The sequence below is a fragment of the Acomys russatus genome, chromosome 4 (genome assembly GCF_903995435.1).
Source record: "Acomys russatus chromosome 4, mAcoRus1.1, whole genome shotgun sequence".
Taxonomy (NCBI): Eukaryota; Metazoa; Chordata; class Mammalia; order Rodentia; family Muridae; genus Acomys; species Acomys russatus.
In genome coordinates this window covers 66,679,277-66,693,457 of record NC_067140.1, presented here as the reverse complement: position 1 = coordinate 66,693,457, position 14,181 = coordinate 66,679,277, and the positions used below count along the sequence as shown (strand labels likewise).

At 40.7% G+C, this 14,181-nt stretch overlaps 1 protein-coding gene across 1 annotated transcript in view; it reads left to right on the top strand.

The window, feature by feature from the left end:
- Dnaaf9 (dynein axonemal assembly factor 9) overlaps positions 1–14,181 on the top strand; it is a 116,440-nt gene that overhangs the window by 17,510 nt on the left and 84,749 nt on the right. The window contains exons 4-7 of the mRNA XM_051144642.1: positions 3,274–3,398; positions 4,639–4,735; positions 6,450–6,556; positions 10,327–10,404. Of these exons, the coding sequence (XP_051000599.1) occupies positions 3,274–3,398; positions 4,639–4,735; positions 6,450–6,556; positions 10,327–10,404 (407 nt within the window). The remainder of the gene's footprint in view (positions 1–3,273; positions 3,399–4,638; positions 4,736–6,449; positions 6,557–10,326; positions 10,405–14,181) is intronic.

The following is a 14,181-nucleotide window of genomic DNA, read 5'->3' as shown; positions in this document are numbered from 1 at the left end:
GAGTATAGAATCCTTTCTTTGTTTTCCTCCCTTCTTTCTTCCTTCAGCTTCCTGTCTGAGGTAGGCTCTCACTCTGTGCTCAGGTTCGCTTTAGATCCGGGCTCCTCTCAGCCTGGTGCTACGTTTAGGTGCATGAGCCACCACTGTCATCTTCATCGTTCTTTTTCTTTTTAATTTTTGATGTTATAATATAATATTTTTCCTTCCCTTCAGTCTAAACCAGTGTTTCTCAACCTGTAGGTCATGACCCCTCTGACAAACCTCTATCTCCAAAAATATTTACATTACAATTCATAACAGTAGCAAAATAAATAATTTTATGTTTGGGGATCACTACAACATGAGGAACTGTGTTAAAGGGTCACAGCATTAGGAAGGTTTAGAACCACTGCTCTAAACCCTCTCATATTTCCCTCTCCCTTCCTTTAATTCATGGCCTTTTTTCTTTAATTATTATTGCATATATTGCATGCATATGTATACTCCTGTATATAATCTTCTCAGTATATATAATGTTACTTGTATGTATGTTTTCAGGGCTGACCATTTTTCACTGGGCTACCAATTGGTGTGCTCTTCCCTGGGGAAGGACACCTCTTCTGCTTCTGGCTTTTCTCGGTTGTCTATAGATCTTTTTGTGTGTAGAGTTGATGCTTCCAGGGCTTTTCCCATCTACTTTGACATGTCCCTTGGTGCTGTCTTTGTGTAGCTCATCTTTGGTCAGTCAGGTGAGACTTATGGATGTAGCTTCTGACATTACCAGAAGACACCATCAAATGTTTTTCAGTTCATCTGTTTGTTGTTTGTTTCAGATTTTAATTAAAAATTTTTTGACCCGGAAAGATGTTTCAAGCCTTTAGTCCCAGCATTTGGGAAGCAGAGGCAGGTGGATTTCTGTGTAGCCTGGTCTACATAGTGAGTTACAAGACAGGGCTAGGTAGAGACCCTGCCTAGAATAAAATAAAATAATAAAAATAAAATAAAATTTCTTCCAGGGGGCCGGAGAGACACTGGCTGTTCTTCCGGAGGACCTGGATCCAATTCCCCATACCCTGTTCTTTGGTGCCAGGGATCAGATGCTGTCTTCGGGCCTCTCTGCAGGCACCAGGCCCACAGGCGCTGCACAGGCGTATATGCCCACAGGCGCTGCACAGGCGTGTATGCAAGCAAAGCACCGATGCAGTACGAGTTGAAAAGGGCCAACATGAGATACTTATTTTTCAAAGACATTTTAAAAACATTTTACATATTCTCCATTCATCTGTTCGTTGGTTCATTCATTTTTCATTTATTCATTTATTGAGACAGGTTCTCTTTACGTAGCTCTAGCCATCCTGGAACAAACTATGTAGAGTAGGCTGGCCTCAAATCCACAGAATTCTGTGATTAAAAGCTTGTTCCACTGCGCCTGGCCAGCCCTCCCACCTCCCGCCCTTTCCTTCTCTTTCTCTTCCCAGGCCTCCTGCTGCTTCTCAGTCTCTTGCTGCTGCCTTTAAAAAAATTTTGTTGTTGTTGTTTGGTACCTAGTATCTACTTAAATCGGGGTTGCATCCTTGAACTTTTGCTAGGATCATAAGCATGTGCCCAGCTAGCTGGCTAGCTTTCTTTCTGTCTGTTTGTCTTTCTTTCTTTATCTTCTTCCTTCTATTGAGATAGAGTCTCACTATGTAGCCCTGGCTGCCCTGGAACTCACTATGTATGTAGACCAGGTTGGCCTCCAACTCACAGAGATCTGCCTGTCTCTGCCTCCCAGTGCTTGGATTAAATGATTAAAGCCACCACACCTGACCATACTCTCTTCTTTTATCTGACTGTTTACTCTGTTAATATCAGAGTCTGTAGAGACTATGAAATGCATAATTGGGTTTAGCAGTTGTGTTGACACATCTGTTTTGGGATCCTAAATCTTCAGGGTTATAATTCGGTGTAGCGTATGTGTGGTGTACACTGGTACCTCCACGTTTTCGGGTGTCATAACATCTCTCCTTTGGCAGCTAGTCTACAGTTGAGTTAGGACAGGGCTCTGGGGCTCAGGGATGTGAGGAAGCCCAATACTGAAACACAAGAGAGAAGCCTAGTGGCTCTGCCATCCTCTGGGCCATTGAGTGAAGCCTGGCCGCTTTTCTTTTGGAATTATGACTGCTTTCATGTTCCACACTCAGGCTACTTTGATATTTCTGCCGCATTCCTTTACCCCATCTCATGGCTCTTGAGTGATCTGGGTTTCCTTGTACCCTTGGGATTTCTTTGTTTCCCTGGCCCACCACTGTTGATGGCTTCACTGCTGTACATAGTAACCTTCCCTAAGAGTGACGACGTCCAGGCTCACAATTGCCTGGAGCCAAATAAGCCTCTGGACAAGAATTTTAGACACTGGTTTTAGTGTGGAGCCCCTGCTGTTTCTTGATTCAGTGGCCATGTTCTTTCCATGGAGTGCTCATCTCCTCACTGAAGTCTATCATGAAGCCAGGTGTGGCGATGCGTGTCTGTAATCCCAGTACTTAGGATGCAGAAGCAGGACGGCTGCTGTACGTTCAGGGCCAGCTTAGTCTCTACACGGTAAATTCCAGGTCAGCCAGGGCTGTATAGTCTAAAACAGAACCCAGGCTTGGTGGCACAGTCCTGAAATCATAGCTGCCTGGGAGGCTGAGGCAGGAGGATTGCAAATTCAAGGCCACCCTGGGCTACTACATATTGAGTTCAAGGCCAGCTGAGGCAACTTAGTGAGACCCTGTCTTAAAATAAAAAAGTAAAACAGGCTGAGCATGACAGAGTGCTTGTCTAGCATGTGTATAGGCCTAGGCTCACTCCATCATCAGAAGTGCAACCTCTCTGCAGAGCCAAGATTGGTACCCCAGCTCTGACTTATTGACCTTTGCGGTACTCTGTTTCAGGAAATGAACCCTGCTGTTTTGACTCGTTGGGAGCTTACACTGTCATATTTAGATATGCACAGTGGGAGAAGCATTGCAGAGGCAGTAGAAAACCCTTACTGTCCATCCTGACTATGGCTCAATTAAACAATTATCCATTTAAACTTCTGTTACATTGTTTCTGAAATAGCTGTATGTTTAGGGGTTTTTTTGGGGGGGAGGGGGGCAGGGTTATTTGTTTGTTGTACTAGAAATGAACCCAGGGCCTGGCCATGCAAACCTGAATTGCTGGACTACAATCTCATGCTTTAAGTGGAGTTACTAATTTTCTAGGCAGAAACTGTCGGAAGGAAAAGCCTCTTGACAATTTTTTGTTTTGCTTTTTTTTTCTTTCTTGCAGATGTGATTATATTGATTAAATCAGATAGTGTCCATCTGTACTGTAATCCCATCAACTATCGATATCTTTTGCCTTATGTGGCACCTTGGAGAAACCTGCATTTCCACTGTATGACGGAAAATGAGGTGAGGAGAAAAGACAGGATAAGGTCTTCACTCAGCAAAGTGTTGATTTGGAACAGAAGCCTCTTTAAAAAGAATTACAGATCCATTGTCAGAGTATGCGTACACAGAAATGAATATTCACCTACAAAGCTTGAGGCTTTTGGTTGTTAACCTGAAGAAAACATGAGGCTTTCACACTGGGCTTCTGAGCCCAGCATCCTGCCCTGCCTCTCCTCCACCAGCCTGCCGCCTGTCTCTAGGATCAGTGCTCAGGGACTGCCCTTGTAGGCTTTCCAACCTGCAGCCCTGAGGCAGAATAGCTGCAAAATTGTACGCTTGTTTAAATAGTTATGGAATCTTACTTTATTTTCTTTCTTTTTTTTTTATTTTATTTTATTATTTATTTTGTTTGAGACAGGGTCTCACTATTTAACATTGACTGGCTAGAACTCAGACATCTGCCTCGAAAGTGCTGGGATTAAAGGGACATTCCTCCAGCCTAGAGGTTATTATTCTGTTTAATGGATCTTGATTATGCAGTTTTTGAGTGAGTCTAAACTGTGTAGATGACAGGGCTGGTTTACAGTGTCAAAACACCTGGCATGCCTGCAAAGCTTAGAATTTTCTTAAATTTTGGGACATTTATGTCTGGGTTTCTTGGTGTCTGTTTTTATTTCCCTTTGGGTCCTTTTGAAGAATATGACTAGAAAGCAAATTGGGATTTTTATGCCTGAATTTGTCGTGGCAATTTCTACCCAGTATTGATTAAGAACCTTTCTTTCCATGTGATTATTGGGGACACTTAGACAAACGTTTTTATCTCTCAAGCATTTTAAGTTCCAATCCATTTTGAGTTGATCTTTGTTTATGAGATGAAGAAATGGAGACTATTTTTGACCAACAAGAAGCATAGATTGGCTTTAGAAGCCATCCTTCCCTAGCTCCATAAAGTTCTTTATTTTTAATAAATAAATTAATTAATTTTGGGGATTTTTTTTTTTTTTTGAGACAGGGTTTCTCTGTGTAGCCTTGGCTGTCCTGGACTCACTCTGTAGACCAGGCTGGCCTCAAACTCACAGTGATCCTCGTGCCTCTGCCTCCCGAGTGCTGGGATTATAAGCATGTGCCACCACCACCTGGCTAGTGCATAGTTCTTTATAAAGGCTATTTAAGACAGTCCCTGAGAATATACGATGATTATGTGGAACTTTGAACGCTGTGGCTCATTAGAGCCCATCTTCCTTTTAATTTCCCTTTTTAGTATGAAGATGAGGAAGCAGCAGAAGAATTTAAGATTTCCAGCTTTGTGGACATGGTTCGAGACTGTAGTAGAATTGGTATTCCTTACAGCTCCCAGGGTGAGTATATAAGACCTTGTTTGAACAGCATGAGGATTGAATGCTTCTACCTCTTTCCTAGTAGATATTTGACTGGAAAACCACTTGAGCCATTTTCACCAAGGCAAAGGATCAACTGGAATCGAATTTAGGGACTCTCCTATACAAGCTCCTGTTGGTAACTATGAAGTTACCACAGTAACATACCAAGCTATCAGTGGGCAAGGAGAACTGATGAGGGATTTAGCATAATTAACATCTAGTCTGTATCACATATATATGATATGTCTTTATAATAGGAATAATTTGAGTAGCTATTTTAAGGATATCTTGTGGAGCTAGAGAGATGGCTAAGGCTCTGATCTTTCAGAGGACCTGAGCTTGGTTCTCAACAGGCATATCAGGCAGCTTGCATCGACTTCTAACTCCAGGTCCAGGCGAATCTGACTCCATGGGTACCATCCCACATACAGACGTGTAATTGAAATAAAACCTTTTTGCCAGGTATGGTATCACACACCTTTAATCCTAGTACTTGGGAGGCAGAAGTAGGTGGCTCTCTGTAAGTATGAGGTAATTTGGTCTACATAGTGAGTTCCAGGCCAGCCAAAGGTACACAGAGACCTTGTATCAAACAAACAAGCAAACAAAAATGTTGACAGTAGCACTTCTCAACCTGTGGGCTGTAAACCCTTTGGGGGTCGCATGTCATATACCCTGCATATCAAATATTTACATTACGATTTACAACAGTAGCAAACTTACAGTTATGAAATAGCAACAAAATAATTTTATGGTTGGAGGAGTCACCACAGCATGAGGAACTGCAGTCAAGGGTCGCAGCATTAGGAAGGTTGAAATTCAATGTGGAATACAGGGAGGAAATCAACAAGTTTATCAGTGCTAATGTTGTAAGAAGGAAAACCTGAATATTAAAAATCTCATTATAAAAAGAATACCCATGTTTGTTTTGTTTTGTTTTGACACAGGATCTGGCTATGTAGACCAGGCTGGCCTCACACTCCAGAGAGCCACTTGCCTCTGCCTCCCAGGCACTGCCACTAAAGATGAATGCCGTTATACCTGGCCAAAAAAGGAACTTGATTTGGTGGTTTTCCTTTGAGGGATCTAATTGCTGTTTCTTAAGTTAGAAGAGCCAACTTTTGGTCTGTTTAATAAGCACATTCAAGCCGGGCATGGTGGTGCACGCCTTTAATCCCAGCACTCGGGAGGCAAAGGCAGGTGGATCGATGTGAGTTTGAGGCTAGCCTGGTCTACAAAGTGAATCCAGGACAGACAAGGCTACACAGGGAAACCCTGTCTCGAAAAAACAAACCAAAATAATAATAATAATAATAATAATAATAATAATAATAATAATAAGAAGAAGAAGAAGAAGAAGAAGAAGAAGAAGAAGAAGAAGAAGAAGAAGCAGCAGCAGAAGCACATTCACCGAATGCTGCCAATCAGTTGTAATAGAGTACTGTTTACTTTTTTCTTTTTTAGAAAACCAAACTGTAAACATGTGCTATGGAGAAATATGAATTTGTTACTTGCCTGTGATTTTAATTTTTCTTGAATTTGACTTTATATTTCTAGTTTCAATATCTAATCCTCTTATCACCCTGGCAAATTTGTAAAAAAAAATGATGCCTGTCTAACCACATGAGACTGGCTTTAAACTGTTCCATCCAGGATGGTATTTGATGTGTGTTGTTGTGTGTGATTTCTTTAGGTCACTTACAGATATTTGATATGTTTGTGGTAGAGAAGTGGCCAATCGTACAGGCCTTTGCCCTTGAAGGCATTGGAGGAGATGGATTTTTTACCATGAAATATGAGGTATGTATGAAAATTAGTATGTTTGGGTTTTGTCACAAAGTGACTGCACTAAACAAACAAACAAACAAACAAAAAACCCAACCAAACAACAACAACAACAAAAAAACCAAGATCTTACTGTGTAGTCTTGGCTGGCCTGGAGCTCCCAGAGATCCATCTGCCTCTGCCTCCCAAGTGCTGGGGTTAAGGGCATGTGTTACCATGCCTGGCTTTGAAAGAGATGGCACATACACAATGTTTTTATTTCTGTTTTTCTTGCATCTTGAAGATGACCAAAAAATATCTGTTGAGAGAGATTTATGGGTGAGAGTAAGTCTGGAAAATTACTCCACAGTACAGCTTAAGGAGGACGGCCTGGTACATTGGCAGAGTGATGCAAGGCATCTATTTGTCACTATCTGGTGTGACCTGATCCAACAGAAAACCAGGCAGAGGAAGCATTGTCATGCTAAAAATGGAAACATCTTGTTGAATAGTACCTTTAGAAGCAAGGCAGAGCTCTGACATCCTGAGGAAGTACTTGGGGACTTGCCTAGGAGGCCAGCACACTCCCTAAGGCTTTCTGTCAGGTAGGATTGTGCCTTGGGAGGTTCCCTTGAAATGTCCGGTAATTCAAAAGGAAGTTGGAAGGAATCAGGTCACAGTGGACAGAAAAGAAACCATTTTACAATAATGGTTATATTTGTTCTTAATTGTCTGAACTATGCATATGTAAAGGGCCTTCTATATGTCAGACACACACACACATACACACACACACACACACACACACACACACACTCTATAAAGTGATTTAATTTGTACGGTGACCCCTCTGGGGTAACTGTTTTATGTCTCTCTTACAGAGGGGTCAAATACACAAAGCTAGTGAGTGAGAAAGTGAGCTGGGAAAATATCCCCTCCCTCTAAAACCTTTGAAGGGTATATGTAGACTTTTATTGTGGGATGGTGTTTTCAGGGGTGGGATGGGCAAGTGGAGGAAACAGCAAATGTCATATGAGACTTTAAATCTTTGTGTGTGTGTGTGTGTGTGTGTGTGTGTGTGTGTGTGTGTGTGTGTGTGTGTGTGTTTTCTCTGTATAGCCTTGGCTGTCCTGGACTTGCTTTGTAGACCAGGCTGGCATCTAACTCACAGCGATTCACCTGCTGGGATTAAAGGCGTGCACCACCACGCCTGGTTTGAGACTTTAAAATTTAAGATCCTTTCTTAGCCAAACATGGAAAATGCCTGTAATCCCAGCCATCAGGAAGTTGAGGCAAGAAGATAGTTTCACACCTGCTTGGGTTACATCACAAGTCCCCCCTGGAGCCCCCTTCCCCGTGGTGTGTGTGTGTGTGTGTGTGCGCGCGCGCGCGCGCGCACGCGCTGAGATAGGATCTCACTCTGTGACCGAGGCTGCCCTCGTTCAGTATCCTCCTGCTTCAGCCTCTCAGGTATAGGCAAGTGCCACCACACCTAGCAGATAACTGCTAATTTTTATTATTTTCCTGGGTATTTCTCTTTTGCCTCCGTCTCATTATGCACTCTGCCTCCCTCTGCGCCCCAGTCTTAGTTTTCTTCTTATTCTGCCTTTCTCAAGTTACTAAATGTGTGGAACAGTTTTTTCTGTAGGTTCTATCTGGCAATGCCCTTTCTCAACTCTGATGGCCTGGTGACTGGCTCATGTCTCTTTAAAGGTTGAGAGGAGAGCTTCTGCTACTTACAGCTTAACTCAGTGCATGGCCAGACCCCAGAGAAACTCCTCAAACTCAGAGGGCCTGTGTCGCTGATGTGAGAAGGGCCAGCATGTGACAGGAAGCCAGGCCCACCATAGCCTTTCCTGCTATTTATGCTGAGCTAAACTGAGTCATAGGTACAGAGAACTTTCCTCCCTTGAAGCAACAGGAAAAAAAATTCCTCTGACTGAACTTCCTTGGCCCTAGCTTCCTTCTTTCTGTTAAGGTGCTGAAACTGACCCAGTAGTGTTTTGTTTTGTTTTAGTGACCAGCAAACACTAAATAAAAGTAAACGAGAATAAACAATGAACATTTGTTTACTTGTATATGGACAAACAGAAGCTCTTCAGTTGAAAGGTGGAATGATACTTAAGAAAAAGATCCGGTTTGGCCTACATGAGACCTTGTCTCAATCACAAAACAACAAACAAACCAAGAAAAAGATTAAGTGGATTGTGCATGGTATAGGCCCAAGAGTTGGGAGGTGGGGGGTGAGAATGGGGGGAAAGAGATGTGGTACTCAGACGTTCTATCACTGTGTGATAAAACACCTGGTTGCTAGAAACAACTAGGGAGGAAAAGATTTATGGCTGGGTTTCCATAGGTTTCAATCCTGACTCCGTGGTAAGGGAGAGCATCGTGGCAACAGGATCGTGTGGCATTGCTGACTAGCTCATGGCACACAGCCAAAGCAAGGGCCTGGAAACCAGGTGTAACCTTCAAAAGCATGTCCGCAGTGACTTCCGTCCTTTCTGGTAGACCTTACCTCCTGAAATTTCCACAACCTTCCAAAATGGGTTTCTCATGTTCAGACTATAACAGCAAGTTTTCCTTAGCCTGGGCTGCATAGAGATCTTACCTTAAAAAACAAGATAAAGTTCATCAGAGTATCAGAGAGCACAGCACCTAGGATGCAAACATGGCTCAGCGTGGCCTCAAAGGAGATTGTCGTCACATAACGAAGTGTGGTAGGCTGAGGAAAGCTCTGTGGCTTAGCTGGACCTCAGAGGTCATTCTATCTTCTCCTGCCCCAAACATTTGGCAGTGTCTGGCTTTGGGCGAAGGGGAAGTACAGGGGAACCTGTTGCAGAGTCTAGGAAGACTGCAGGCCGCATACTGCACCTGAGTGCTGCACAGGCCAGGAAATCACAGCAGGGGCTCTCCTGGGAAACCCTGGAGTAAGCAGACAGGCAGACACTGTTAAAGTTTAAGATTGAATTGCTAATCCCAGTACTCAAACGACAGACACTGGCTGCTCAGGGCCAGACAAGTCTACACAACAAGCCAGCCAAAGCTGATGGAGTGAGTGAGTCTGTCTCAAATGGAAAAAAAGAAAAGAAAGAAAACAAGCAAAGATTATACTGGTGAAAAAAAATGGAGCAGTTAGTGCACCTGAAGGGGGTAGAAATGTACTTTACTTTGGAGAGCTAATACTTGCATGATTTTGTTATTATTAAACAGCTAATGATGTAACAGAAAAAGTAATATTAGAGTCTGTGTTTATGGAGAAAAAGTGTTGGGTGGGGTGTTAGAAAAAACCTACATCTTGGCCTAAGTTAATACTTCTAAACTGACAAACAGTGAAAGGAACATATATCAAAATCTAAACATAAATAACAAAAAGAAAAAAGCTCTAGTTGTTTTAGAGTGAGACTAATGGGCTTTCCAGGTTAGATGATGCAGATATTTTAATATAGGCCTTTTGTATTGTTTGTATCACAAGCATGTATTATTTTAACTAAAGTTACAAAGAAAAAAGTGTATATATGTATGTGCCATCATTGAATGTAATCAGATGATGTATTGACGATTCTGAACATAATTTCCTTGAATGAGAAGTCATTTATTATTTTGTATAGGGTCAAATATGATTAGTGAAATTTTTGTTTATCCTAATGGAATTAATGAAGCCTTGGTTTAATAATAATACATACAGTTTATTATTCTAATAGCACTATTTGTACCAGGATAATTTTTTAATATCAGCAGAGCAGAAGTAATTGACTACCCTGGTGATTTGACTTAGTTATGTCAGTGTTTGCCCTCTGTTGCAGTTGCAGGATGTGAGCCTGAGTCTGTGGAATGTCTACAGCAGGGTGGATCCTAGGTCCCTGGAGAATATGCTTTCACAAGTAAGGAGCCCAAGCGTATTTAACGTAATTATGAGCATTATCCTAACCACATACACACCAAAGGTATTTAATTTGAACAAATACAAGGTATATCTTAGTTTGCTTTAATTAAAGACCCTCTTCCTAGATTGTGCTGGACTCCTGAAAGGGGGGAAAAAAAGCTGGCAGAATTGAAGCTTCCTCCTCCACTCTGAGGAAAACTTAGGCCTCCTTCCTGCTGAGGCAGCTAGTTTCACCTGAAGACAGTTTTTTTGGTATTTTTTGTTTTGTTTTGTTTTGTTTGTTGTTGTTCTTTTCCTCCCCTCAGGGGGAGGGTATTATACTGGACTTTAGTAAAACAATGCAGAAGTCGTCTTTTATAGCATGAAAAATTAAGATGACAAGTTGCTTAAAGAGAACAGAGGTAGCAAACTTGTCCTATTGGCTAGATAATAATATTGTAATATCCTGCCTAAGTCCTTATAGCTGGTCAGCAATATCACTGTAGCAAAAAGCTATTCTAGACAGTGCTTAAACTGGGTGTGTCTGTGTTCTACTGCAGTCTTGTTTACAAAAATGTGTCCCACCCTAGACTGTAATTTGTTAGCTCTTCAGTCGTTAATTGTTTATCTGGGTGTGGCAGCACATGCCTTTAATCCTAGCACTCTGGAAGCACAGGTTGGTGGACCTCTGTGAGCTCAGGGCCAGCGTGGACTACACAGTGAGTCCCTGTCTCAAAAGAAATAAACAAAAGCAAACAAACAAAATCTTGCTGAGGCTAATGAGATGACTCAGCAGGTAGGAACACTTGTTGCCAAGCCTGATGGCCTATGTTTGGTCCTTGAAATCCAGAGGAGAAAACCAATCTCTCAGAAGTGTCCTCTAAGGCCTGCAAGCATACATGCAGGCAAAACACTATACACTTAATAAATAAATAAATAAATCTTTTAAAAAAAATTGTTCTCTAACCTATTAAATAAATAAAGGTCATAGTTTAACAGATAGATAGGTAAATAAATAAATAATTAGTTATAGTTTGACGGAATCCTCTACGATGTGTCACTTATATTTTGTACTAAACCATTTAAAATAGGTAGATTGTGTTTACTGTGTTACATATATGTGTTTATGTGTATATATGTATATACATTTGTGTGTATATATATATACACATACATACACTGTCATATATATGTCCTATATATACTGTCGCACATATATAGATAGATATAGACATATATACATATATATGTATGTGTATATATATGTGTGTGTATATGTATATATATATATATAGAGAGAGAGAGAGAGCGCAATAATTAAAAAACAAAAGAAAAAGAGTACCTAAGACTGATGTACTTGGAAGGTACACCAAGAAAATTAGAATCTATCTCTCTCCTTCTCTGCATACTCCCCCCATTCTCTAGCATTGCCAGAGATGACGTGATCATTTGGAATTTTTACTGCTTCTCACTTGTGGCCAGCCATTTCTCCAGACAGCTCCTGTGTGTTTAGTTGAGGAGTAAGTTTAGAGGCCATAATGTAGTTTCATGCTGCTGCCAGTATTGTTACTAGTTCCTTTGGGCAGAAGGAAATAGAGATAAAAGTATAAAAAGGAAAGGAAAATAGATAGTCTTTAAAATTGTATTTCCTTAGAATAGTAGAAAGTTTGAATCTATATAATGAAAAAGGTAGCCAAGCATGACGACACTTGCCATTAATTCTGTCAGCTTGGGAGGCAGAGATAGGTAGATCTCTGTGAGTTTGAGACCAGCCTCGTCTCAGAGTGAGTTCCGGAACATCAGGGAATACACAGCGAAACTCTGTCTCAAAAAAAAAAAAAAAAAAAAGAAAGAAAGAAAAGAAAAGAAAGAGAAAAAAGGGAGGAGGAAACAGTTTTTCTATGTCCCAGAGAAGCTTCCTCCAGAAAGGTCAGTACTGACACATAGGCCCCTCTCCTTGTCAAAAACAAACAAAAAAGCAGTAAATGTTTTGGCAGCCATAAATAGGTAAAGACATAAGATTCACACTGGTTTGGGTCTCTTCATTGCAAAACCTAAAAACAACAACAAAACAAAAAACAAACAGACAGTAAAGCAACACCCATAATAGCCCTAACAGGTTTTGAACATACATTACTGAGATGGATGTTTCTTAGGCAGTCAGCTCCATGTGTGCTCTGAGAATCAAACACTGGTCCTCTGAAAGAGCAATAAATATATGCTTTTAACCATGTGCCATCCCTCCAGCCCTCAATCTTTTCTTTTGGTTGTCTTTCTTTCTTTTTTTTCTTTTTTTTTTTTTTTTCATGATACAGAATTAAAGTTTAACTTAAGAGATTTTTAACATAGATTTAAGCACTCAAATTACTGTTAAAGAAAGGCACATAGGAATAAGGAAAGTAAGTGTACAAAAGATAATCATGTGCTGGGAGCTGTATGTCTGGAACCAGGAGCAAGGTCAGATATATTTTCCACAATAATGTAACTAATTTCATTATTGGACATTGTTAGGGGTTAATAGATACTAAGGAAACTGAGGAGTAGGTTTTTACAACAGTTATTAGGTAAATGCTAGAACTTAAACTAATAATAATTCTTAAAAACTGAATTTTAAACTTTCTTTTAGTTTTTGATGAAGATAAAGCTGAAGTCAGGGTATCAAGAAGCAAAGTCATGAAAATCTACTAATACCTTGCTTAGAAGAAATTTTCAAGTGAAAATAAATATCAAATGAAATACTAGGGAGGAAAGAACTGATTTAACAGAAAGTAGATGGTCTAGCAAGAAGCTGCAGTTGCCGTGCACGCCTAATGATCTAAGATAGTCCCTAGAGCACACATAGAGGTGGAAGACAACACTGTGGCATGCCTGCACACCCCACACCATAATAATAAATAAACTTTATTTTATTTATTTTGAAGAAAGTCTCTCAAAAAGAGGTGTAGACATCTACCATCTTTGGCTGGCCTTAAACTCAACAGAGATCTATCCACTTGCCTCTGCTTTCCAAATGCTGGGATTAAAGGTGTGCATCGCAGCAACCCGACTAAATAAAATTGTTAAATGAAAATAGAAATTAATGAATTGGACTGTAGAGATGGCTTGGCAGTTAAGAACATTGTATACTCTTCCCGAGAGCCTGGGTTCAGTTTTCAGCACCTTCATGTGGCACACAAACATCTGGAGCTGTAGTCCCAGGGGATCTGGTGTCCCTTCTAGTGCCTGCAGAAACTAGACATGTACACTATACCCAGACGAAACACCCATAAACATAAAGTAAAAAAAATGAAAAGATTTTAAAAAGAAATTAATGAATTAGAAAATGGGAAAGTAGAACTCATAAATAGGCTCAGAGCTTATACTCTGAAGCTAAGAACAATGAAATTGATAATTAACTTAATAGTAATAGGTTACATTATTATTTGCTCTTTTTTTATTTATAGTCTTAAAAGAAAATGTTACACTATAGTGATCATATTTCACCAGCTCCTCCTAGATCCTCCTCATGTTCCTACCCATCCAACTTTATATTCTTTCTCTCTAAAAAAAAAACAAAACAAAACAAAACAAAAATAAACAGAAAAATCAAGAAGACCAAAAACAAACAAACCAGCACACAGAAAACATGGAGTCCCACGGAGTGTTGGCCAACCACTCCTGAGCTGGGGCCTGCCCTGTGTAGTTGAAGTCCTCAGTATCACTCTACTGGAGAGGACCAGTTTTCTCTCCTAGCAGGCATTAGTTGCAAGTAGATTGATGGATGGAGATGTGACTTTGTGTCCACTTATCCTTCTGC